The sequence below is a fragment of the Pygoscelis adeliae genome, unplaced genomic scaffold (assembly GCF_000699105.1).
Source record: "Pygoscelis adeliae isolate BGI_AS28 unplaced genomic scaffold, ASM69910v1 Scaffold42, whole genome shotgun sequence".
Classification (NCBI taxonomy): Eukaryota; Metazoa; Chordata; class Aves; order Sphenisciformes; family Spheniscidae; genus Pygoscelis; species Pygoscelis adeliae.
The window spans coordinates 8,339,511-8,366,578 of NW_008824283.1; the positions used below are offsets into that span (position 1 = coordinate 8,339,511).

The 27,068-nt window shown below is 38.5% G+C and overlaps 2 protein-coding genes across 2 annotated transcripts in view; one reads left to right on the forward strand and one right to left on the reverse strand.

Moving 5' to 3' along the window:
* The window catches only part of SLMO1 (slowmo homolog 1 (Drosophila)), a 12,522-nt gene extending 12,405 nt beyond the window's left edge, over positions 1–117 (reverse strand). The window contains exon 1 of the mRNA XM_009318581.1: positions 59–117. Coding sequence (XP_009316856.1) covers positions 59–117 — 59 coding nt within the window. The remainder of the gene's footprint in view (positions 1–58) is intronic.
* Positions 118–258: 141 nt separating this feature from the next.
* Positions 259–26,572, forward strand: AFG3L2 (AFG3-like AAA ATPase 2). Its single transcript, XM_009318582.1, has 17 exons — positions 259–414; positions 4,319–4,478; positions 4,963–5,031; positions 6,502–6,617; positions 7,591–7,743; positions 9,973–10,047; positions 11,291–11,415; positions 13,947–14,220; positions 14,793–14,930; positions 18,385–18,538; positions 19,125–19,232; positions 19,381–19,506; positions 20,590–20,700; positions 21,296–21,411; positions 22,341–22,541; positions 24,228–24,422; positions 25,562–26,572. Exons 1-17 carry the CDS (start codon positions 259–261, stop codon positions 25,802–25,804), a joined length of 2,520 nt encoding a protein of 839 aa, XP_009316857.1. The 3' UTR covers positions 25,805–26,572.
* Positions 26,573–27,068: the final 496 nt, after the last annotated feature.

Sequence of the window (27,068 nt, forward strand, 5' to 3'; positions counted from 1 at the left end):
GGATCGCCGGGTTCCCAGCGGGTTTTCAAGCGATGCGCTCCCCCTAACTCAAAAGTACCTCCGTTGCTTTTTCAGGGCGGTGATGCGCGGGAGGTGGGTTTGTGCCTGGCTGCACATGGCGTCTGCGCTGCGGGCCGAGCGGTTTGTTCGGGGGTTTGGGTCGCCAGTGAGGGTGATGCGCTCCCCCTAACTCAAAAGTACCTCCGTTGCTTTTTCAGGGCGGTGATGCGCGGGAGGTGGGTTTGTGCCTGGCTGCACATGGCGTCTGCGCTGCGGGCCGAGCGGTTTGTTCGGGGGTTTGGGTCGCCAGTGAGGGAAGGGTTGTGTGCTGGAAAAGGGAAGGCAGGTGGCCGGTTGGTCGCATTCCGGGACTGCACGGTGCAGTGGTGGTATGGGTTCGAACCTGCCGTTCTAGTATTAACCGATAAATCACGGTGGCTGGGTGTTCGTTCTTAGCAAAATAGTTTAGGCTTGTCAGCTATCCTAACAAGGATAACGTGTATTATCCTAACAAGGATAACGTGTATTATCCTTGTTGTCAACCCTACCGTATCGGAGTAATGACAGGCCTACGCTACTGCTTGGGAAAAGGGAGATGCACCTTTTTTCCTGCACCTTTCAATGGCGTCTTGGGCAGGTTGCTTAATTTTTCTGTAGTATATAGTGGAGAGCAATTGCACCTTGAAGGTTGTCACTAGGATGGTGATAATTTTGAGATTAATATACATAAGGATGTTAGTAACTTAGTCCTAAGTATAAATATGTGTTCGTTTTTAATATTGAATTTGTGTTTTTGTGTGGTCATATCTGAACAATACAGTAATAAATGATTATTATTAATTACAACAATAAATGAAACACTGTCAGAAGTACTGCTAATCTGTCAGGAAGCTAATTCTTGTTTCTGTCAGTAAAATTCAGTGAGTTCTTATTTGGAACGGAACAGAAACTGTGAAGAGAACTTTGTATTCACTCCAGCACCTGTGTGTGTATAGGCAGCAAAACAATGATTTTTAATTTTTGTTTTTAAATGAAAGATCAAAAAAATATAAAAGTAACGGCTTTTGGCAAAACAAAATAAGTAGCTTGCATGAAGTTAGATTTCTTTACCAGCTTTCTGTTCCCTCCCTAACATGCTCTTATGTAATATTTTGGTGACTGTTAGATAATTAACACTTTTGGCTTCACTTTATTTTGTTTGGTTTGGAACTTGTTTATGGATAAAACTGTCAACTTGTAACTTCCTTGAATTAATAGATTCTTGATCTTTTGCTTACATAACTAAGCGAGTGGATTTTTCTGTTCTTGTTTTGTGTATCCTCAGTTTTACAAAAATGGATTATGGTTAAAATGTTTTTGTAAAGTCAGTAGTTCTGCTTATTTAAAATTACCTATTTTGTTTAATGTTGGAATCATGGAGAAGGCATTTATTTGGTGTTACAGATCTCAGGTTTATGTTATACTCTGGTGTAGTAACATTTTCATTGCATTTGTAAAACAGACGTTGTGTACTCTAAACTTGCTTATACTGAACTTATATTTTTAAAAAAAGTCTTGTTTGGGGTGGGTTTTTTTGTGGGTTTTTTTTTTTTTTAGGAAGGTGTCACAAGGTTTGCCTGGGGAAAAAAAAATATTAGATAAGGTTTTTTTGCTTTGTATGCTGTGACAGTTCTTTCATCTCTGACTGAGAGAAGCTGGGCAGAGTTTCATGGTACGTAGCCCAAAACAGGCGCTGTACTATTTAAGCATCCAGGCTAAATGTGCTTTGTTTGCTTTCCCTCTGCTTAGGCAGTGGGTGTGCTTATATCAGCTAAGCTTGCTGGGGCATTCCCATTGCCAGCCACCCCAGGGACAGGTCCTGTATCAGGATCAGTATGATCAGTTTTCATGCTGATGACTTACAGATGAGGGGGAAAAAAACAAACCCAAACCCAAGCAGTTGTTACCAGTGTGGCATGGTTCTAACAACTTTTGCATTTGTGGAACGGTATGGTGAAAGGAAACCGCATGTTTCGGGAGACCTGCTGGTAGCATAAAAGCACGCCTCCCAGACTCAGTCAGGTGATTTACTGAATGTGCCATGAAGTCAGTTGTTCCCTTTTCTCACAAAACGACTTTTAAAACACTCAGCGCTCTGCATGTTGACTTGACAGGTGACTAGGCATTTATTCACGGAATTTAGGATCTGTAGAGACAATCCAGCAACAAACCAGTTCCATTAGTCATGTCTGCCCCAAAGCTCTATCTGCTTACCCATCTCTCTCCTTTGCTCCCTCCTTCTCTCCCTCCTCTACCCTCCCACCCCAACCTGATTAAACTATAATTTAATTCTGTAATAAACCCATGCTGGTCTAGCTGAGTCAAGCAATTGGACAGTTGGAATTGGCTTACTTAAACTTTTCTTTTAAACATGAGCAGTTACTTTATTTTAGTTGGAGTAAAGGTTTCTGAATATTCCTGTCTCTTTACAAATAAAAAGTAATCTGAGCTTGCGGAATAAAGAACTCCCAATTTTTTTTGGTGTTGTAGGAGACCAGTGACATAGAAGAGAAGCCAGTATTACTGGACATGTCTTTGAGTTTCATCTGTTGCTGCAACATTCATTTGTATTTGAACTACAGAGATGGGTTGGTCTGTGGCAGGCTCTTTTTATTTTATTGCCCACACAGATGCATCCCACTTGTCCTAAAGCTTCTTCTAGGAGCACAGATGCAATTGCTCATGTTGGAGGTCATAGTGTATTGGACCTAGTAGCTGTTCTCTAGATCAGCTGTTCTCCAGGCTATCTGTACCGCACATGCTTTTCATGATCAGTAAATACCCTCTTGGATTTTCAGTATCAGACCTTTATTCAAAGACATGCAGTGGCACAAAATAATGGCTGGATGGAGCAGCCTAAGAATTCTTAGCTCAGTCTACAGCAAAAGCAAGCAACAAGGACATTCTGGTATTCCGCTTGGTTCCAGCAGGTGGAACTAGATGGCTACTCAGAATAAGTCTAATGTATTTCATCATTTAATAAGGGGTGGAGGGGGAAGCTCCCAGACAGAAAGCTTCAGGAGAGTTAGAATTCAATTAATGATACGTCAGCATTCCTAGTGTAGTCTTAGCACGTAATCTAGTATCCTACAAGTTTGTTTAATATGCAAAAACAGGTTTTGTCTACAACCATTGTAACTTGACTATAACAAAAGTGCTATGGAGGTGCTAACATTGAGCTTTCCTTCACAAATGTAGTCCTAGAGGTGTTAGTCCTAGATGGATGTTTGCTGTCTTGCATTGGATACCTTGAGTCATGTTTCCAGGACCTGTTGTTCTCTCTTTTTTTGGGTTCGGTTTGTTTTTTTACTATTTCTCTGGCTCTTAAGGTCAGTAACTTCTGATCAAAAAGAACAGAAGGAGACTGAGCACCTCTGTGGGGCAGAAGGGAATGGAGGCAGAAAGAAAGTCAGCCTGTGGGGAAATCTTGATATGAATTTTTTTTTTTTTTCCCCTTAGAAGCGCCGGGGAAGCTTGGGAAGGGGATAAGTTGGGATTTTATCTAAAATATGTCTGTCTTGAAGACAGGGGGTTTGATTTCTCTGTAATAAAACTGCAGTTTACTCTGTTTTTAAGTATTCAGTTACGATACTAAAAGTTTTCTTAAGAAGTAGTCATTGAAAATATTTGTTTCCTTCAATTGCACTTAAATGGTGAATAACAGTAAACAATTAGTCTTAGAACAAGGTGTGATAGACTTGGGTTTGTTGTGTTCTTATAACTGGATCTTCACCTACATAGGGGTTTAGGTCTGCTTTTTGAACTGGCGTTCCTCCTCTGTGTTGGTTTCTTAGCTGGACGTAAGCTTTGTCTGCCATATCCCTTTCTTTTGGATTCAAGCAGATCTTTCATATTGAGAAGTTACAGGTTCTTAACTATTTGGAAAAAGACGCAGTTCTTTAGCAAGACATAATTCAGTACTGTGTGGATCGTGCTTGTACGATCACAGTTAGTGTTGCACTTAAGTGTCATTCAGCTGGTACTATGAAATATTTCCCATAGGATCAGTGTGTAGGTATTTAATGTTCATAGCTTGTAGTGTTTCCTGCTTGACTTTTTTTTTCCTCTTTTAATAAAGAATGTTATGTTTGTATGTAAGATGAAACTCTGCTCTTAACAAATAGAATAAAAATTTCCTTGCTGTAGAAATTACCCATTTGATTGACTTTTCCTTTTCTATTGTTGTCTTACGCTCTGGTCCACAGCAGTTACTATGAAGTCTGTTGTAAAGTTCCTGTTGTAAAGTAATACCTGACTTGTTGCAGTTCAGGATTATTAGAGAGCTTCAAGATTCTTGTGGCACCTTCTTGTTGCTTTATATTTATTTTTCGTCTTTCAGCTCCGTGAAAAAGTTACCACTGGAGCTGCTACTGACAGAAGTACTGTTTGGGCAAGTGTAATTGCTGCTTGCAGAAGGCTTTTCTCTCAACCTCCCAAAGGTGATTATAACTTTGATCAGTGAAGCGAAGCAGACTGCATTCCTTGCTGAGGACTGCACTTGTGTGCCAGTTAGGTTTATTGTCTGCGGGGAAGTAAGTTCTTATACTAACCAGCCATTAATCTTGAGGTGGAACATTGATTTATGGGATTTTTAGGAGCTATTAAAGAATGACTGCAGTTTGCTCAACCTCATGCTGTGAAATGCAATTTTCTGTTGAACTAAGCTTGTCTATCTCTGGTTTAAAGGACAGCTTTACTTTAGGTTATTAAATACATTTGATATTTTCTTGTCAACAGTAGTAGATTTATTTATGGGAACCTGGTAGAGCTCGTCAACAAAAATACAAGAACAAAACCGTCTTTGCAGTCTATATGTTGCTAGCTTCTTTGCTGTTGTATACATCCAGCCTGTGACTACTGAAGTGGAATGACAGAATTGTAAACTAAAAAACAATTATGAGCTCTTTAACTCTTTCTTAATAGGATTTGAAAAATATTTTCCCAATGGGAAGAAAGCTAATGGAACTAAAGGTACAGCTGGAGAAACAAAAGGTACAAAAAGCTGCTTGATTCAGTTCTTTTTGTGGAACGTGTATTTGTTAGATTAGATTTTAGCATAACATTGTGGGTTTGGGGTTTTTTGGTTTATTTTTCAGGGAAGATGTTTCTGTACCAGATTAGTTTAAAAGTGCAAATTGATATATTTTTATTAAACGTTATTTTGCTTTCATATCTTGTATATCTTCTGGAATAACATTTGTTTTCCCTTATGTTTCTGTTGGAATGCTGTCCTTAAATTCTTGTTTTACTGTGACCTATTAGTTGACATAGTCATGCATTCAGAGATTCTCTATGCATAAAGTTCTCAGCTTTTCCTAGAGCAAGCTAAAATACTCATTTTGTTGTATGGAATAACCAGAATTGTCATTCTGGGTGAGGATCCAGAACCAGCTCTTTAGCCAGGACCAACCACGTAGCCTGCTGCTTGAAAGAGGAGCTAGTAGTGGCCGTGCTAGAAGGAGCCCTATCTTTACAAGGCGGGGGTTGAATCTGGAAATCATTAGCAATAACAGCCACTCTGTTGTACCAGAAATCTGTGTAACGCATCTTCCAAGGAGAAGGAGAGGCATGAGAGCAGTAACAGGAGCAGCAGTTTTCCTTCCACTAGGCCTTGAATGGTAAAATCTAGTGTCATGCCTAGATGCCCAAACTACCAAGCTCTTGAAAGAGCTAGGGTTGGAAGGAGCGTGTGTTAGTGTTGTGCTCCGTCTCGCCCTCTTGAGTATGTTGACATATGACATTATGCTATGCCATGCAGGCACCTTGTGAGTTGGATGAGTAGAAGAATGATTAAGATGAACTCCTCAGCCGTAGCTGGCTGTTACTGTGCTGTGCTTGTCTCTAGAATATTAAAAAGGATGCCAACCTGTGATATCGATAAACCCTGAGCTTTAAGAGGACCATAAAATGACTGGAGGGGTGAATTATGGGAGAAGGAGATGTTACTTAGAGCTTGTAGGTGGTGTTTTTTAAAACAAACAAAAAACCAACAAAAAAACCCAAAACCCTAACCCCACCCCCCCAAAACCCCAACCCACACCACCACCCCCAAACCCAACAAAAAACCCCACCAATCCTCCCCCAACCCCCAACAAAATGCTTAGAATAATCTTGCACGTCTTAGATTAGTGCAGTAGAAATAAGTTTCGTGCAGTCTCCATAACAGGTTTCTTTTATATTTGGGACATTTTTCAGTTCTTGGTGCCCAAGTGTCATCAGTTATACAATTAACAGACCTCTCTTGTGATCATAACTGTATGAGGTAGAGGTCTCTCTGCTAGTTAATGGGCTATATATCTGTTTTCCTATGGAAAATGCAGTTTCTCACATCCTCTAATTATCATAGCATTGCAAACTAGTTCATTTTTCAGAACAACTCTAATTTCAAAACTAATAAAAAATAGTGTGAGAGTGGTATAAGATGTAAAGATGTATATTTTTGTTACGTTTTATTTTTGATAGAAGTAAAGCAAGCCAGTGCCCGACAGCCTAGTGGGACTGGTAGTGGAGGAGGTGGCAGTGGTGGAAAAAAAGGTGGCAAGAAAGAAGAAACTAACTGGTGGACCAGATTACAGAAGGTTTTGACTTTAAAATATCTTTATGGTACTAACTGTCTTGTTCCCATGAAGTAACCTTGCGTGTTTTTTGCTTTTTAGGGCCATATTCTGATTGCCTAACTCTTCCTTAAGCCTCCTGTGCCTAGTGTTTCATAGTAACTGGCTCTAGGTGGCTCCCCACTCAGTGCCTTTCATAAACAACCGTTTTGTATCTACCTTCAGAGGCATCTAACTCTGGTTCAGGAACGTTAATGGAGTTTTAAGCTATATGAATATGGTTGCTAGTAGTCAGTATTCTTATAGTGGAGCCTCAGGCCTTTAAAGGCTTCGTATTTTGTTTCAGAATGTCAATTTGTAAAATTTGCCGACTACACAATGCTAGTTAAATGTAGTTTACTGTTAGCCATTCTGACCTTACTGTTAGCCATTCTGACCTTAATGGAATACTTAAATAAGTTTCTTTTTGAAATTTATATTTATTGTCATTAGCTGTAGCACAAAGATGATAGCATCTGGCAGTACACGATAAATAATATTATAGAATATATATAAATCAGAAAAATAAAGAATATTTTTCTGATTTTACTTAGTAGGAAAGAGGAAAAAATTATGCCTGGGTTCTTCCTGTTGTTTTTTTTCTTTTCCTTTATTTTTGCAGGTCTTGCATGTAGTCCTGGAAGGCAGGGAAAATTGTTGTAGAATGGAGAGGGAAAGGTCATATAGCAGATGGCAAAACTTTTTAATTTTACATAAGTAGTTCATAGATCAAAACTATTCACTTACTATATATAAAACACTTAAAAGATTTTCTACTAACGTTGTAATTCCTCAGAAGTTACTGAAGTGTGTTCATACAACAAAATACAGCTTTGTTTGACGTTCTCTGTGGTAACCTTGAGGGCAGAGAATAGAAGCCACAAATAGATACTAGAACCTGTTTGTTATGTTCTTACTGTATTACAGACTCTAAAACCTTTTTTCCTCCATTTCCTAGGGTGACATTCCATGGGATGTCAGGGAGTTTCGGATGTACGTAGTGGGAAGTTCTTTCTTCTGGACAATGGTGGTATATTACTTCTTCTTCAGGGTCCCTGGGAGAGAAATCACCTGGAAAGACTTTGTCAATAACTACCTTTCTAAAGGAGTGGTGAGTAGTGAGGGGAATAGAAATGGAAAATCAGTGTGCTGAAGATGCTCATTTCTGCCTCCCTGCTTATGCTCGTCTTCATGTATCTGTGGAGTGAGAACCAGCTCAAGAGTAACTTTTGAGGGAGAAGGGGATCAGTTTTCGTCTTAATCAGTTCCTTGATCTGATGTTCTGGATGGCTGTATGAAGATTTGTGTCAGTCCAAGAGAGGAGAGGGAATGGGCAGCTCAGGACAGAACTTTTTCTGTTGGATAGCTCGTGTTGATGCTAGTTTGAAGAGGCAGTGCAACCACAGTCTCTCGGCATATGGTCTTATACTACACGTAAGCCCACCTAATGGCTTAAGCAGACACGTGAGCTGGCCTCAGAAGAAACTTACTTCTAACCTTAAAGACTTCCACGAGCCCACCCCCCTGGAAAAAAAAAGTGTCCTTCTTGTTTCATGCCTTGAATCAGTTCCTCAGGGAATCTGAGGAGCAGCAGTGCAAACAGAAAGGTGGGGGCGGGGAGTTAAAGAATTCCCTTCCAAGGACAGTAAATTGGCATGTGTTGTAAAATAGCTTCCTTTATTTGTTTTCTCCTCTCTTATTTCTTCTTTCCTTCCTACCTGGAGCCACTACTAGAGCAATCAATTTTATCATCGGTGTCCTATCTCTCTGTACTTGGCAGCTTTCCACACTTGGAGTAATAGGTTGGTGATGCCCTGAAGTTCAGAAGGTTGAGTGTGTTACACAGGCCTTTTCCACTTCAGGAGCCACTAGTTCTTGCGTCTGTTACCTCCCTGTTTGTAGCTTAGCCTGCAGGCTAGGAAAACATTGGCTTGCTTCCTTCTCTAGGTTTCAGACCTGGGATTCTGTGTTAACAGCATGCTTCCTACTGCTCCGTTACTTTGGTAAAGTGCTAAACAGGTTGTTTTCTACCTTTCTTTGTCTTACTGATCTATGCAGAGCTGCTCTGTACACTTCTCCCCTTCTGCCTGCACTGTGTCTTACAATCCTGTTCTTAATTGGCAATTATATGTACATCTTGTGGAAAAAAAAAACTTACTGATTATATTTGTCGTGAAGCAGTAAGACACTAGCTCAGTAAAAAGATTAGTTTAGCTGTTATGGTGAACGAAGCCTGAACCCTTGTTGCAGAAAAGCATTATGAAAGTGGGCTGTTGCACAAAACCAAGTCTCTTGGGCCTTTGTAAGATGTAGTCTGGATATTCAGATAAGCTAATTATGTAGCTGTCAAATGCCATTGGTTGCCTTAGCGTTGGCCAGTTAATGGGGAGAAGACATCAGCGCTATTGGGGTTATGTGCTTTTCAAAACAAAGATGTTCAGGTAGTTTTGCATGAAGTCAAGCTAGATCTAGATTGGCTTCTTAGCTCATGTTTTGCTTCAATTCTGCCAGAAACGGCCACATGTAGTGAGTTCGGGGAAACAACCTTACTAGCCTGTGTACAGTTCAGGCCCAACTTGTAGAACCATTGCTAGTTTTAAATTCTTTAAAGATGCTGAAACCAGTTATTTTATGGAAAGAGGAAGAAAAAATGGAAAGAAACTTTAGTTGCCTTCTGAAGAGACCCTGTCAAATTCAAGAAACTAACCATTTGAGACTTTGACTATCAAAAAAAAAAAAGCTTAATAGTATATATCTGTGAACCTGCAGCTCAATTCTTGGTTTTAGTTTATATAGTATCTGTTACCTCAGCTAAGTTATTCTTTATCTAATTGATGTTATTGTGGTTAGTATGGTAGCACAGGAGGTCCTTTATATTAGGGTAAACAATTGTAAGAGCACAGTTAAGTTTTCCCTCATTTTGTTCAGTTTGATTTGTTTTGTTTTGGAAGCTGCTACAAGAGTTTGAAGTCGTGTGGTCTATTGCTGTTGGTGTTTGACCATTGAAATAGTTAAGTATTGTTTAACTGTTTCACTCTACCAGTGATTTGAGCTGAGGTATGCATTGGATTTTTTTTCTTGAAAAAGGGGTTGAGGTCATCCTTTCAGTCTAAATTTTAATGTGCCGATATTTCTTGCTTACTGATTACATACGTGATTCTTCATGCCATTCCTAATGGCAAACTGTAGATTGTGGAACCATCCTGATCTTCAACATGAATTTTATTCTCCTTACTGGAAAACAGACAGGTTCATATTTGGTATATGTAGCTCTTAGCTGTGATGAAAGTGCAGTGACTGTACACTAACACATCACAAGTTTTGTTCTTTCCTCCTACAGGTGGACAGACTTGAAGTGGTGAACAAGCGCTTTGTTAGAGTGATCTTTGTTTCAGGAAAGTCTCCTCATGAATGGGTAAACACTTTTAATACGTATACATGAGACATTAGAAACAGCAAAGCAATCTTTTTAGGTAAAGTTTGATGCAGAAAACTTGGTCTGGAGCATTAATAATCTCTTAATCTAAAACATGTTTTCTGCCTTACCTGTTACGTTATCCTACATTGTGTGTTTTTCACTTTACTGTATCGATTGTTTTGCCACAGATATCTTAAAGCTATGGCAAGTAGTTCCTTTCCAGCACCATGCTCTTAATACAAATACACAAACAGGAAGAGTGAGAAATTGCTGGAGGTTCTGTATTTCTAACTGCTGTTTTCCATCTGCTCAAGAAAACCCCAGACTTAACCATACATACTTTTGGATCTTTTCTGTTCCAGACTGCTTTTAGCCAGTTATGTGAAAAACAAAAGAGAAGCTTTATCAGGTTACCTCTTCCTGGGTGGCAGAGTTTTTTAACTGACTTTCTGAAACAAGGTCTGCAAGTCTCTCTGGGGTGAAGTGAAATCTGCAGCAGTTACTTCATCAGTGGGTTTCAGCGTGACTTATTTATACACCTACTCTTTCGCCCACATACCACCATTTGCCTCAGTTTCTCAATCAGTTAATACTTAGGACTACTCTCTTTTTTTCTTTTTCAATATTAGGGTAAGTAGGGGCAAGTCATGCAGGTCATGGTGCAAAAAGGGAGATCTTCTTGAAAAACCAAATCTCAACACTGTTTGAAAGTAACGTCTGGAATTTTTTTTCTGGTGTATGATACGAGTTCATGCTGTCTTTTGTGAAGACAGCTAACCTGAAAGCTAGTATGGGCTCCAGAAGTAGAGAATTGCCTTTCTTAACCAGAAAAGCTGAGATCTTCAGGTGAAACAGTAAGTTGTATGGCTGCTGTGTTTGCCAGTTCAGTGCTCTGTATTATTCTGACTGCATAGCTCCCTCCTAAAGATCTGTTCACCTACTCTTCTTCCATTTGTTCCTGGAGCAAACGCCAGGATTTCAGTCTGTTTAAAGTGCCCCAAACCTATTTGGTGTATGATTTCTGTAGAAGCAATGACAGATAAAGTATATTCAGGTTGGTAGGCCTTAGAATTATTAGGTGCATCTTATATCAGTTGCACATTTTACAAGGCAACTTAAAACTCTATTTTGGTCTGAATCTGTTCTGAGAATTGCTTGTGTATGTGTTAGAAGAAGTTGGCTTGTAATGAAGCTGAAATAAGATAGGGTGCTTTGTGATGATCTCTGCTTTTTTTTATAGCAGTACGTCTGGTTTAATATTGGTAGTGTGGACACTTTTGAACGGAACCTTGAAACTGTGCAGCAAGATCTGGGAATAGAAGTGGAGAACAGACTGCCTGTAGTCTACTCAACAGAGAGTGATGGGTAAGAAGTTCCTTTAAAAAAAGTCTCTTGATAAAAATGATTGTATTTACAGTAGAAAAGTAGAGTTGTGAGACATGCACCTTATGCTTCACTAGGTGGCAGTATTATCAGTATAACAATAATCTTGGTTTTATTTTTTAATGTTACCTGTAAGAGGAGCCATTTAGTACTTTGCCTACGTAGAAATCCATATCCTCTAACCTAAATATAGCTTCTTATTACATAAATGTTTCTGTTTACAATTTGTCCTTCTTTCATTTAAGCCCTTCCTCCAAGTGACTTGGACTAGAGCAGGAGTCAGCCAGGCACAGCTGTAAAGCTCCAGAGATGGCACTCATGCAGATTTTTGGACGGACAAAATATGGCGTAGAATTACAGCATTATTGACTGAGATATAACAGGCATCAATTTCTGCCCATAAATTCAGCAGAAGTCAAATTCTGTGGCCTTGCAAAAAGGCAAGAAATTGGTGATTAAGTAAATCACACTATCCTTCCAGCTCCTGCTAACAGGCAGATGTGTCATGCTTTTAATCTCTAAATTGGTTTAAGAAAAATAGTACTGACACTGGATTTACAGCTTTGTTGTTTCCCCAGTAGGGAATAATGGCTCCAATACTAGGTTTGTATTCTTTGTATTAGTCTTACGTAGCTGAGTTTTATTGACCTGGGCTTTAGAAGAGACTAGATGTGGCTTTCTGAATGGCTTAGAAGACAGATGTAATCTTTTATCCCAAGAACTGATTTCTTTTTGATCCAAGTCAATAGTTTGAAAATTACTCCTGCTGGTGTCTGTGAAATAGGTTTTGTACCATCAGGAAATTCAACTTTGGGTGTAGTAGCTCATATTACTAATGAAAAAGGCTCATTTGCTGCCTCTTGTGTTTTCATTCTTGATACTGCGGTGTGTGTTTCAGTTTTTGGGGATGGAGGGGAAAGTTTTGTTTATTTCTGCAATGTGTTTACCAAGCTGCTGCTGCCTGTTTGTCTTGGTGGCAGCAGAAAAATGGTAGCCTTAACTCTGGACCATCCTGTGACTTCAGATAGAGGTTTTCAGTTCCCTATTCTTCTACAAACTGTCTCTGCCTCATTTCTCTGTTTCTGTCTAATGGGGCATGTTCTTTAGGATGGTCCATAAATAAACCCGTTGAGCCCTTATTTAAACAAATCTGGAAAAAAATGAGTGGACAGGGCAACGCAGTGCTTGTGCGAAGAGGCTGCATGTCAGCCCCAGGCTTCTCACAACAGACTGGGAAAAGTATGTCAGTTCCTATGTCTTCTTCAACCTCACAGAAATCTCTTACTCGCTGAACCCCTCTTTCTGACCACAGTCTCGCTGACCCTTTCCTCCTCAGTGTCTGTTCTTCATAGAATACAATGCCTGTAACTTCTTACTCTGCACCAGAAATGCCACAGGAAACAGGAGAGAGCAGCAGCTATATGATCAGAGTACTGCTGTTCCCTGTTGGATCAGAATCTGCTGAATACCATAGGAGACAGAAAATCCTTCTTTTCTTCTTCATCTCAGAAATGTGGGATATCAGTAAAGCCTGGAAATCCTGTGCTCACATATGGTAGTGCTTCTTTTCAGCATTTTGGTTTTGCTGAGTGTTGGCAGAACCTCTTGTGAGCTGTTCCTTGAAGGTCTTACCACAGAAAAATCTGTGCAGTGCTCAGATATTGTGATAATGAGGACTCTGTTAGTATTAGGATTTTTGGCCTGTACAGAGCTATGCTAGAAAGCTGGAGGACAGACAGTGAAGGATAATGGGCAATGAGTAATAAAAAAACCCAACCAAACAAACAAAAAAACCCAACAAACCAAAAACCTATAGCCATCGGGAAGGGAAGTAGAGACATTGAAAGAAGAAAATTGAGAAAGACATAAGAGAATAAGAGCCAGATTGTGTTTTGGAGAGAAATTTCTGCCTGAAGTTGTAGCATACACCAATTATATGCTACCTAATACAACTTACTGTGAGAATATAACAATTTGCACAAACTAGTCCTGTGAATTTACCTTTGAAGGGCACAGAAAATGAGCTACTTCTGTTAACTAAGTAGTACAGTTTTCCTCTGTAAAACTTACCAATGTCACTTGATCGTGTGTTTGGTTTAAAAACAAAGAAAAAATAACAAAACAAACCCCAAAACTGTCACTTGTTAAACATCAAGTGTAGAGATGTGTTACCCTCTAAGATTATTAATTTACATTTTCCCAGGGTCGTGAGGGAAGGAGGATGGGCAATGAAAAATTAATTCCAACTCTTCCTTTAATTATAGTTATAAGAGGCTTTTTGGCCTGTTTGACTTCTGTAATTCAGAATCTTTTCTTTGTTCTCAAATTTATTTTGGTTATTTCCCAATCTGAACCAAACTTGCAAAAATGTAAACGTTACAAGTTAATAGAGTATTTGCCCTGAATTTTTTCAGGGTTGCTTATGATGGAACCAACATTTTGTACAAGTTATATGCAGTAATGGATTTTTGTAATATATGTGGTTTTCTGCTTTGCTTGGTTTTTCTCCACAGATCATTTCTCCTGAGTTTGCTGCCTACAATCCTGATTATTGGTTCTTTACTGTACACGTTAAGAAGAGGTCCTGCAGGCTTAGGTCGAGCAGGGCGTGGAATGGGTGGACTCTTCAGTGTGGGTGAAACCACAGCCAAAGTCCTTAAGGATGAAATAGATGTTAAATTCAAAGATGTAGCTGGCTGTGAGGAGGCCAAATTAGAGATAATGGAGTTTGTTAACTTTCTGAAAAATCCCAAACAATATGAGGATCTGGGAGCAAAAATTCCAAAGGTAAGGAAGCGATGACTTAGCAGATAAAGACTTTATTCTTTTGGTAGTCCTCAGTATTCTAAATTGGACTAGGAATGTTTACACATGCAATGCTTTCCAGGTTCTTTCTTCTCGCAGTCAGAAAAAAAAAATAGGCATTAAGTGCCAACAGTATAACTGTGATGCCAGAAGATTTGCCTCATGGAATACTTCGTCTGTTCACATGGGTCAGAAATGATACAGAGCATGCATGTGAACCATCATTGTTGTATATAACTGTTACAGAATTGTCTTTTGGCTGTGTTGCTGCGGGAGCCCATCTGATGACATACCTTTTTTCTTAATGTCAAAGAAAACACTGTTCCTGTAAATCTAAGACAGTGTGACAATGTTGTAGCTACTTTTTTTTTTTCCCCTTCCTTTTGCTGGTTTAAATGAGATGAATCTTCAGTTCGTTTCCTTGCACAATTTTGACTGTGGTGGAAGAAGTGCCAGTGGACTCAACATCATAACATGTAGATCTTTAAGTAAGATATTTCATAGGCTTTTATTATGTTTTCTTCATGAGGAAAATACACCTGTTTCTCTTGCAGGGGGCAATTCTGACAGGTCCTCCAGGTACTGGGAAAACACTTCTAGCTAAAGCTACAGCCGGAGAAGCTAACGTACCATTTATCACAGTCAACGGCTCGGAGTTCCTAGAGATGTTTGTTGGTGTAGGTCCAGCTCGGGTAAGTCTTTGGCCTTGCTCTTCTGTTTCAGTGTTGGTTGTTGAAAGGACGTTGTCAAGTTTGGGAGGCAAACAGTTTGATTATAGCTGGATTATATTCTTTCATCTATGCAGATTACTTACAAGTGATGCCAGATGCTTGTCTGAACGCAAGTCATAGATGTACCTTTCAAAAAAGGAACTAATGCAGTTCAGTGTCTGGCTGGAGGCCATCGGGACCTAACGGGTTTACCTCTTTGCAGGACCTTAAGAAAACAGAACCAAACTCTCCCAGCTCTGCTCTGAAGTAAATTTACTAGCTGGGTCAGAAATATGTAGCTCATTTGACTACTGCTATGGGAATGTCTCATCCTGATCTAAATCATTCCTGTTTCTTTGAAGAACTTTATTCTCTTTGTGGTTGCAAACTCTTAGATATAAATAGTTGTCTGGGAGTCCGAGGGTCATGGAGCTAATGATTGATTTCTGGAGATCAGGTGATTTAAATAAGCAAATATATCTGTGTAACATTTTTTTGTGCTCTTTTGCCTTAACTCTCTTAAAATGGCTCATTAAAAATATATTAAGTGGAGGGAGTTAGCTCTGTTCCAGTACATCCATTTTTCTTTAACTTTTTTTTTAATTACAACTACATTTCAAACATTCAGTTTTAAATCTATCTTCTCCTGTCTAGGAAGGAAGGAAGGACACTTAAATCTGCTGAAAAATATTGTATAAACAAGTTACTGATAATACTTTACAAATGAGGCAGGTAACAAAAAAATAAGGCTCCTCATAATGTCCAAAATTCATACTCCATTTCCAACAGCTCATACCTTCACCAAACTCCAACCATCTCATCTTAAGCCTTAGAAAGTATACTGCAAGGTGACACACTTCTTGAAAACTAAGATTTGTTTGCCGCAAATTCTGTGAACAGACTTAAGGAAGCATACCGTGGTTTTTACTCGTGTTTAAAAACTAATTCTGCCAGCATTAAATGGAAATGCTTTAGGGTCTTGATTTGAATCTGAAATTTGACAGGGAATGGCTCTTACCAGATACAGGCGGTTTTATGTTCTGTGAAAATTCACAGGAAAACTCATTTTGACTAAGTTCTGTAAAGCCCTGAAAACCTGCAGTTTTCACCCGTCTAGATGTGTTAGAGGTTAGCAGATAAACTTTCCAAGATTTGGTCCTTAGTTTGTCACAGCTGTACGTTCATATGCCTCTTGCAGGCCTAGGTCTCTTTCGATCGTCTTTTGCTGGACTTCTTCCAGTCATACAGGTGGGAAAAGATAAATGAAGCCAGGTAATTTTGGGTCTTCTGAAAAGAGAAAAGGGAAGGGGAGTGGGGGACACAAGCAGGTAGGCACAGAGCTTGGAACTGAGAAGTTCCAAGCAATGCAACATTGTAATGTTGCGTCTTACAGCTAATCACGTAGTGCTGTACCTACTAGAGTAGAATTTGATAGGCAGTATCTTATTTGAAATCTGAAAGTCCAATCTAACAGGAGCAGTTCAGAAAGGTAAATGCAGAAGCTAGTTGGGAGGGGAGGCTTCAATGAGGATGCAGAGAGAGACTAGAAATGTGTAAGGAAATTAAAAGGAGCTGCTATGGAAAGGAGAGGGTATAGACAGAGAGTGGGGAAATAGATGGAGAAACGGGTAACAGGGTAAAAACCATGGATGGTGACTGAAAAAGAGTGACTGACTGAAAGCCAGAGGGTATGGAGATAGTGATCGTGTACATAAGATGAGTGGGACTTCAAAAAGGAGGCAAGCAGTGTAGAAGGGACTTTACCGAGAAACAGTAAGAAACGAAACTGATCCGTATCCTCTGGGAAAGTGTTAGATATCCTGAAATAATAAAGGTACGCAGAAACTACATTGTCATTAGTTGTCAATACATACCTGAAATGCCCCAAAGCAAAGTCACTTAACCTTTGTCTGCTGGTCTATGTAGATGATTATCAGCTTTTACTACTGAGTGAAATCTGTTGATGTAACAGTTGCTGCTTTGGCTATGAATTGAGGTTTCAGTACAGTCGATAATTTCTGATGCCTGTAGAAAACAACATGAGAGAGTGTTTTAGTTTCATTTCCTATGAATTTAGTAAATAAGATAGTTGTTAATGATGCTAAATTGATTATTTGTAAATTGGGATATACTAGAATTAAAACTGCTTACACAGCCTTGGTTCCTTTGGTGGTTTTTTTAGTGTATATGCATTATGGTAATTTTTAGTTCCATTCCTTCTGAAAAATAGTTGTATGTTTCTGGATCTCTGTCTCTTTCTGATCAAAAGAGTTCACTTTGAGCACCTAACACTTTTTCCTTGTTTATCATGTTCCTTCATGCTCTATTCATTGTACTTTTTTCAAATGCTGTTTACAAATCAGAGTGACTTTCGGTAGTAGAGCGTACTGTCCAAAGTTCGCATCCCTTCATATCTGCTGTACGTTGTTTGTCATCAGAGAAGCCTTCTCTAACTGCATCTCTAACATACATCGTAGTAAAGCTCTGAGCTGCATGTAATTCTCACTCAGGTCAAAATTCTTCTATAATTTTTCATTTCCTGTTTGCTCCAGTTCGATTCCAGTTGTAGATCCGTTAACTTGCTGAACTGGTTTTAATGAGGTCTTTCTGATATATTTGCAAGCAGAGTAACATTGTAATGTTGCATCTTGCAGCTAATCACATTGTGCTGTACCTACTAGAGTAGAATTTGATAGGCAGTATCTTATTTGAAATCTGAAAGTCCAAAAAAATTTTCAGCTATTTGCTCATGTCTTGGCCATTTTCTCCAGACTTCTATGGGTTAATTTAACTTCCGAATAAATATTTGGAGGTGAATTCAGTTTTCCTAGCCCATGTAATGGAGAGACAGGATGGCTGAGAGTCAATATTTATAACAGCATATTGTTAGAGTGCAATGGTAAGCGCTTGTAAGTAAGCCTTAAGTTCACCGTAGGAGCTACATCACCCTGTTCTAACTGCAGAAAAACTTAAAAGATTTTATTTCCTTGGTATGAGGAATGACTGTGTGGTAGCACGCCCGTTCACATTCCAGTTCTGCTTGTAATCCTGGACATTAAAGAAGAGCTTAAAAGAGAAATCTTGCTTTAAATCTCCAAAGTTTGGAGGCTTTTAGAGCTGAAGTTGAAGATATATTTCAGTTATTCAGGAAAAGTGGTTATTTCTGAAGGCTTTTAAGTTGTTTAATGTTCTTAATTTATGGATTGAGAAAGGATTTGTTGACCGGTGGGCCGCCTCATTAGTGATTCTTGCTGAGCAGCAGCTACAGCGTAACTTACGATGGCCTTGAGAGCTGGCTGGAGGCTTTGGAACACTTGCTAACACCCATACTCAGTTAGAGTGATACTGTTACTGATGTGCCTCTTCCCCTCCTACCCACCCCCCAACTCTGAACAATTACAAACCAATCTGATACATACTCTCTTCTGCTATTTAGGTTAGAGACTTATTTGCTCTTGCTCGTAAAAATGCCCCATGCATTCTCTTCATTGACGAAATAGATGCAGTAGGAAGGAAGAGAGGAAGGGGCAACTTTGGAGGACAAAGTGAACAAGAGAACACACTCAATCAGCTTCTAGTAGAAATGGATGGTAAGTATTTAGCATCTAATATTACATTATATTAACAAGGATAAGGGAAAGAACTAATACGCTTGTTCAGACCTGTTAACCAAGATTTGGGTTCTAGCTTAAATATAAATTGAGTGTGTTTCCTTGCTTCCTAAAATGAAGAATGGTGACTCATTTTGCTGCAGCCTGATGTTTTGCTAAAATTAGTTCAGAAAAAAGAACCATCATTCTGCATCTGATAACTCTTTGTCATAGTTGAATAGGCCAAAAAACAATTCTTTGCATGAGACCAGTCTGTCTGTAAAAAACCAGCTAGGCATGCTGGTTCTGCAATTTCCTGAGCAGTTAATCTATTATTGCATTTTGAAGATAAAGCAGGATTTGATATAGTACTTCACAAAGCAGAGCCCAAGGCCATTTTTTTGCTTGTTATGAAAAGCTGGACAATGCTCTAATAAACGGACGTATTTTCAGCTTTAAGATCATTTGTTTAAACTGTCAGTTTTTATGTGGCCCTGTAAAGCAGACAGTCTTTTTATTTCTATTTTATTTTTTTCATGGAAATTATATTTACACATATTTTCTCTTTATTACATTTCTTCAACAGGATTTAATACAACCACAAATGTAGTAATTTTGGCAGGTACTAACAGGCCAGATATTTTAGACCCTGCTCTAATGAGACCAGGACGCTTTGACAGGCAGATTTACATTGGTAAGTTTTATCTGCATCGCTGTATACTTCTGCATTTGTAGAATACCACTGAAATCACTGCAGCTATTTACATATGTAACTTCCTTGCACACATTCAATTAGACTATATATATGTGAAAAGTAAAAGCATACTTCTTTCATCTTAAAGGACCCCCAGATATAAAAGGAAGAGCATCTATTTTCAAAGTTCACCTTAGACCTCTGAAATTAGACACTGTCTTAAATAAAGATAACCTAGCAAGAAAACTCGCATCACTAACACCTGGTTTTTCTGGTAAGTGACTCCTAATGCCACTATTCTTCTCCATTTACTGTATAAGCTGTAGATATTTTATTTCCCTAGTACTTCTGGTTTTCTTGCACCTGGTCTTCTGGATGGCACTCTTACTTTATTTTATCGTATTTACTGGTACAGCATGAAATTCTCTTTGCCTGTTTGAGCAAGTAGATTTCTGAGGTCGTTTAGTTTTGTCTGCCTCAATCAGAGGGACATACCAAATGGCAGTTTCTTCTGTCTTCAGCAAAAGCAATCCGGAGATTTCTCGTTTCAGTCGTATGTATGTTCTTCCTTTTAATATGTTTGCTGGATTCTTTGAACGCTACTAGAGAAGACCTGGGTTTTGTGGAGTTTGTGTGCCTATTCTGTAGAGGGCTTTCTGTTTCTGGATGTAAAAACTTCTCCCTGGAAAATGTACTGTAACCTTGTGTTGAATTAGGAACGGATGTGAGAACTCTCATTACTGGCTTGTAGTTTTAATCCATTTAAAATCTGTGTTGACCAGTAGTTGAATTCTTCACTGTTTTCGTGGTCTGTGTAAAACTGGGTTTCTGAGGTCTGATTGTCAATATTTCTGGCAACTATAGTGATGATGTTTCAACTTAGTTATCTCAATAGCATTACTGCAACTAAGGTTAACAAGAAGTGGATGGCTTGAAACTGGTAATGTGAAGGGATATCCTCTAGAGATACATCGAGGTCTGAGCTATACTGGATCCATATGTAGGCAATATATTCTGCTAAATATGTACTAGTTTAAGTATAGTCTGTTGCAGACAGAAAACTTATGGAAGGTAGGATATATCAAACAAGTACTTCACTGGTAATAAGCTCTATTTGGTAGCTGTCTGCCTAAGAGAAAAATCCTAAAGCTTATAACCGTAGTACGTGTATTTAAATGTCTCTTCAAGGATTATGCTATGTGTAATGAATTATTTGAGAGATTATTATTAATTAACCTTTAATTTTCAAGCTCTATGAGAATCTATAGAAAACTAATTCTAGATAAGGTTATCTTCATGCTAGACTGAGAGAGAATTGTTGAAAATGATCAGTAATTCATACCTTCTCTGCTCTTAGGTGCTGATATTGCTAATGTTTGTAATGAAGCTGCTTTAATTGCTGCAAGGCATCTCTCAGATGCTATAAACCAAAAGCATTTTGAGCAAGCAATTGAAAGAGTTATTGGAGGTAGGTGAATCGCATCAATCGTTTCTCAAATTGTAATATGACAGGCAATGTCCTTTTTTATATATATGGAAAGCCACGCTTTGAATCTTTCTCCTGTTCTTCGAGGTTGTTTGTTTTTTTTGATCTCCTAAACACACCTGAGATTTAGAAAAGAAATATCCTGTCTATATTGCTGACTTCTGTAATGGAGAGAAGCATAGGGAGAGAAATTTCATCAGGACGCCTTTCTGATTTCTTCAAAATGGCAAGAGGAATAGCTGTTTGGATTTAGCAATGCTTTTAACTGCTGTTAGCCTGGAATAGTCTAGAAAACTAATTGATTTTTTAAAGTGCAAATGTTTTATTTAAATGTTTGGATATTGTTAAGAACTTATACTTTGAAACTAGAAAATGTAATCAAGGACAACGTTACAGTAAAACCTGGAAGATACAAATTTCTAAAACTTGCAAGTTTGGGGTTTTGTGGGTTTTTTTAATTTTCCAATAGATTGTATACATGGCATCTAAGTTTTGTTCACCGTCTTTCTAAATGAGGTAAGGGATTTCAGTGGAGAAAGGTATGTCTGAAACTATTAATCAAATTTATTTTGTACAGGTTTGGAAAAGAAAACTCAAGTACTGCAACCAGAGGAGAAAAAGACAGTAGCATATCATGAGGCAGGGCATGCAGTTGCAGGATGGTTTTTGGAACATGCTGACCCACTCTTAAAGGTAAAGGAAACTAATTTGAACTAGTAATTTAATAGTAGCATGGACAGCATCTTTTTCTTTTCTTCGCACCCCCCACCCCCAGTGTTGAGAGGGTATTAAAATATGTAATCTCACAAAAGATAGTGCTAAGTGTATAAATTTTAGAGTACTTTTTTTAGTTCATTTCTTGTAGCTTTCTTAACTGTTTCTGACTTAGCTGTTACAGGGTTTGTACTATAAATGCCCTTGGAAAGCGAAAGGGACCTGATCTTGCCATGAGTCTGCCTGCCTTGATAGCTGCTTTTTCTCTGAGGATTTTAGCACAGATCAGTGGTTTAAGTTAATCTTACCAGGTTATACAGGTAGATGCCTCTTCAGGAATAAAACTATAAAAATCATCATCTAGAGGCTGATTTTAGTTTTAATTTGCTTTTTGGATACACAGCTTGACAAGTCAAGCATAAAGGAAGAAGCACCCCAATCTCCCAAATTTGCTTTAACATTCATAGTTTTGCTTGGCCGTGTTCTTAATGTCGTCTGACTTTCAAGCTTAAAATTCATCTTGTACAATTTACTGCTGGAAGGAAGGACATTAGTAAACACAGAAACTGTTACAGAATATTTAAAGCCCAATACATAGCTCTAAAAGAATTGTGGATTTTCATTAGAAGATTTAAAAAATACCATACAGTCTTTGGAAAAGATATGACAGTGGTCTTACCTTTCTTTTCCAGATATTCTAGTAGTTGTTATCCCAGTTTAGAGCTAGCCAGGGCTTTTAAGGATAAATCACAATGAGGGTAAAACTGTAAATGGAAATAATGCCTGAATTAAACTTCAAGGGTGAGTATGGTGTAGGTTGTGGTATTAAAAATTAAGTCAAACTGAAGAATGCTTTATGTTCTTTTTAACACTGTTTAGTTCTAGCATTCTGTTAATTTTGATTGTAGGTATCTATTATCCCACGTGGTAAAGGACTGGGTTACGCTCAGTATTTACCCAAAGAACAGTATCTTTATACCAAAGAGCAGCTACTTGACCGAATGTGCATGACTCTGGGAGGACGTGTATCTGAGCAAATCTTCTTTGGAAGAATTACAACTGGTGCCCAAGATGACTTGAAGAAGGTGACCCAGAGTGCATATGCTCAGGTATGTGCTTAAGCGAGACTTTTTTCTTACAGTTTTCTTTGTCTACTACCTAACACTAATATTTTGAAAGGATGCAATTTGATCAGGTATGTCCCTCAAAAGCCTTGTTTCAAAAAATATTATATGAATAAACATTATGCTGCTGCTGTTGTATAGAGATGCCAATGACTCAAGTATTTTATTACAGTCTTACAACAGGAGTCCGTGCATTAGGCTTCGATTAGTATCCTACATCTGCCCACAAGAACATATATGCCGCAGCTGGATTCAAATACATGTGGAAATTGTATACTTTTAAAATGGAATTTAGTGCACAGATTTGATCATCTGGTCCTACTTTTACAGTTGCCCAGTTTGAAGACCCAATTTTGATTCACGTGTGTAACTAAACCCAGAAAACCTTATATTTAATTACTCTTTGCTGTCAATTAAGGCTACTGAAATTAAGACATTAGTTTGTTTGTATCATATTAACTAGTGTAGATGAGTAATTTGAAACCTTATTAATGTAATGAATCACTTAAGTGTAGCTGTGTGCTACATGTGGGTGCTTTATTCCATTTCCTGCACCAACACAAAAGATGTCATTTCCTAAGACACTCACGAGGTGAGCAAGAGAAGCATTTTAGAGTACGCTTCTCTTCCCCTCTACAACAGTTACGCCCCACACCAAACCACACCCACTTCCTAGTCTCTGGTGTGCCTCTTGTTGCCCCAGTTCTGGAAGTGAATGTCTAATGAAATCCTGTTAATGTTCATTTTATGGGATCTTCAGTGACTCTTGTTCAATTTTAAATTAAACAATGTTTAAGTATAGACTTCTGTTCACGTTAACCAGACGTATTGTCTCCAGAGAGAACTGGGGACTTAAATAAAAGTATTGAACTCTTCTTAAGGAAGCAGGTTAAGATGCTTGGTTCTAATGCTGAGATTTCTTTGAATTCTGAATATTCTTTCATACCTATATTCATCTTGCAAGGCCAAGCAGAGAAGGACTGCTTTAGTAACTATCAAATTGATAGTGGTCATGGAGTGAATACATAAATAGCAGTTTGAACTTATTTCTGCCACTGCTGGAGTAAAATGCAACTTAAAACATCCATATTTGGCAACCAGAGGAGTGAATATTCAGTAACGACTCAAGCAAGATAAGAATCATTTTCACTTCTGTAGGGGAGTGTCTTGGGATGAAGTATATCATATGACTTTTGCATATGATAGGACAAAATCTTCCAGACCCTCTACTTTAATCCTTAAGTTAACTTATCTGTATGGGTGAGTGGAATATGCTAGACTTCGGAAGCATTTTGAATTGGAAAAACGCTTATATTTCTGGTAAAGGAAAAGAGTTTTACTGCTTAATGAAGGCTGAAGTGTTTTTCTGTAATATCTTAGTATTTAAACAGCAAAGCATCATGTACATAACGCATAACCTCCTTTAAATGGTGATAGTTGTGTCCTTCAATTTAATCATTGAAAAGACATAAGTGAAAGTCAACTGAGGTACTGTAGCTTAGATAGACTTGAGTTTTCAGGGGAGGGTTGGTTTTAGAGGAAAAGATTGGGTCATAGGGAAATGACTTCCTCCTTTTGGTTTTGTTTACTATATTTTACATCAACATACCCTAAAATCTGACTATCTCTCCATTGTTTGATTTTTTTCTTTTTTTTTTCTTTTTTCTTCAGATTGTTCAGTTTGGTATGAATGAAAAAGTAGGGCAGATTTCCTTTGATCTCCCTCGTCAAGGAGACACGGTATTAGAGAAACCTTACAGTGAGGCAACTGCCAGATTGATAGATGAAGAAGTACGGTCACTAATTAACATTGCTTATGACAGGACATTAAGTCTTCTGACTGAGAAGAAAGCAGAAGTGGAGAAGGTGAGCATTACAGTATTTTTAGCTGCCAAGTTCCAGCTGGTAAGCCAGAATCTGAATTGAAGTGAATAGATTAAAAATAGTGACTATGTAAGTATATGAGGAAGTTTGCTCAAACTATTCGATGTAATCTTGAAAGTGTGTCACAAGACTTTAAGTAAATAGAAATCACCTTTTGTGTTGGAACACCTCTGAGGTTCTCATGAACTTGATTTAACATCCCTCCCCCCTTATATGGTCAATATTCATTTGGAAAGTTGGAGGGAAGAGTCTGTCTACTAAAGTAGGCTTTAGTAGACATACTAGACAAGTACGAAACTTAAAAAACCCAAACACGAAATACCAGGATTCCCATTCATTAGGCTAAAAGAAGCTGTCTAAGAAGGGAAGTACGTATAACTTCCTTTCTCTGAATTCCTTTTGAACATTAAATACAAAGAATCTTTCCGTCATCTTCCTTCCCTGCCACCTGCCTGCTTGTGATCTGCCTCACCGCAGCTGAGATTACCCACGTGCACGTTCTCTTCCTTCACGCCAGATAGCCTGATACAGCAAAAGGATAATTTTCCAGGACAGGCACCTGATAGGCTTACTGACAAAAAGACAAGTCTGTATGGATTCAGTAAATGGTGGTGTAGTAGGCCACCATCCCAAGAAAGATCACTGAATATGGTTTGTGCTGAACAATGTGCTCACTGACCCAAGAAGGTTACAGACTACACTTGTACAGTATTGTACACATTGTAATTTTATGGTGCTCTTTAGTTCGTAGTGTAACAGCAGCCCTATAGAACCATCAGATTTGGTAGGAAGGGAACGCTTGTTTTCATCTATAGCTTAATATCCTGCATCAGGAGCCATTTGGCAGCAGCGAAAGACTGCTGTTCTGAAGCAACAGTAACAGTGGCCCATAGGGAGGGCAGTTTGCCAAATCTTAAAAGTAGGATTAAAACAATGGTATTTTTCTCCCTTGTGAGCATTTAGGTAGCAGAAATCATGTATTAAGAGAACTCTGAGCAACTTGTTTTTTCTATCAAAACTAATCAGTGCTGAATTTGGTCCCAAACTGCCTTAACAAACTCTTCCAAGGAAGAGAGCCAACTTAGGTATTTTGTGTGTGACGTAACTTATTGCTGTTCCAGGTTGCCCTACGACTACTGGAGAAGGAAGTGCTTGATAAAAGTGATATGCTAGACTTGCTTGGCCCAAGACCATTTGCGGAAAAGTCTACTTATGAAGAATTTGTTGAAGGTACAGGAAGTTTGGATGAGGATACTTCACTACCAGAAGGCCTTAAAGACTGGAACAAAGAGCGTGAAAAAGAGAAAGAGGAGACAACAGATGAACAGGTTGCTAGGCAGATCAGAGGAGGGATGCCATTTTAACTGCAGTGTGTGGTGATGTTGACTGGCACTCTGGAAGAGAAACAAACTCGCCTAGTTTGTACTTCAAAACAAAAAAATATTTATTCAATCAAACTGTATTAGCGATGGGTGGAAGAGTGATCTCTTGTGACAAGATAAGGATATTCTGCTCCCAATTTACTTACGTGATACCATCAGTTCACTGGTAAAAGAGGATCATCTTTCATTTTTCAACTGAAGAAACACACATTGGATTTGAGCTGCAGTGCAATACCAGAACTGAGCCTCTCAAACTTTGAAACAGTTCAGATTCATGCACAAACTTTGTGGCACTGGTCTCTTTTTTTTTTTCCTTTAAGTGTATGTAAGCTTAAAAAAAAATTATAAAGTGTTTTGATTATTCATCTACAGTATACCTGTATGTGACCTGTTTCCAAAAAAAGAATCGTACAAAACGCATTGTTGAATGCTTAGCCAAGTCTGGTCTTACAAAGTACTAGCTTTGCAAAACTATCAGCTCTTTCATCTGACCCTTTTCCCCTCCACCTTTCATTCTGATTTTAAAAAGAGTTTGTTTACAGAGAACTGCCATGTAAGTTGACAGTGAAACTGGCCACCCACTTAAATATCTTAAAATGTACTCATGGTTCAGTGTCTTTAAGTCTGAAACTCAGTTTGGCTCCTGCAGTTTCACTAGTCAGTTTTTTACAGAGTTCTGTAAGATATTGAACATATGAATGTGTTGTGTAAATACAGTTTGAGTCAATAAAATCAGTACTTTTCTGAACAAAGCTTGTCCTTTTTTTTTTGCTGGTTTCTTGGTATAGAATTCAGACCACTTCCTCTTAAGCATAAGATTTTGTTAAATTAAGGTAGCAAGATTGTGCTCACAAATACCAAAACCACAGCCCAATCCAAAGGTGCTAAATCAGTTTGTCAGAGTTTCATATTGGTTTGCTTAACCTAAAGCTTTTTATTTTTTTTCCCCTCTGCTTAGTTGAATACAGTTGTCTTGGTATAGTCATCTGCTTCTGGTTGTCTGCTGCATGCTAAGGATTTATTAGCTGGAGAATTCAGCTGTTCAAAAATTATCTGATGGTCTCCCTATCCCAGAAGAAGAGAGGGAATCGTGATGGGGCGGAGGGGGGATGTGTGGTTAAGTGGGGAAGGAGAATGGCCAAGCTTCTCTGCTGGACAACAAACCCTTTGAGGCTTATGACTGAGAGGGCAGGTTAAGGGAATAACTAGCGGTTGGTTCCATCTGTATGTTGCAATGTTCTGGAAA

Excerpts from the sequence above, each read along its gene's own strand:
- AFG3L2 (XM_009318582.1), top strand. The coding sequence starts at position 259 with ATGGCGTCTGCGCTGCGGGCCGAGCGGTTTGTTCGGGGGTTTGGGTCG. Across the intron at positions 7,744-9,972 it reads ACTACCTTTCTAAAGGAGTG|GTGGACAGACTTGAAGTGGT; the intron begins GTGAGTAGTGAG and ends TTCCTCCTACAG. Across the intron at positions 22,542-24,227 it reads CCCAGAGTGCATATGCTCAG|ATTGTTCAGTTTGGTATGAA; the intron begins GTATGTGCTTAA and ends TTTTTTCTTCAG.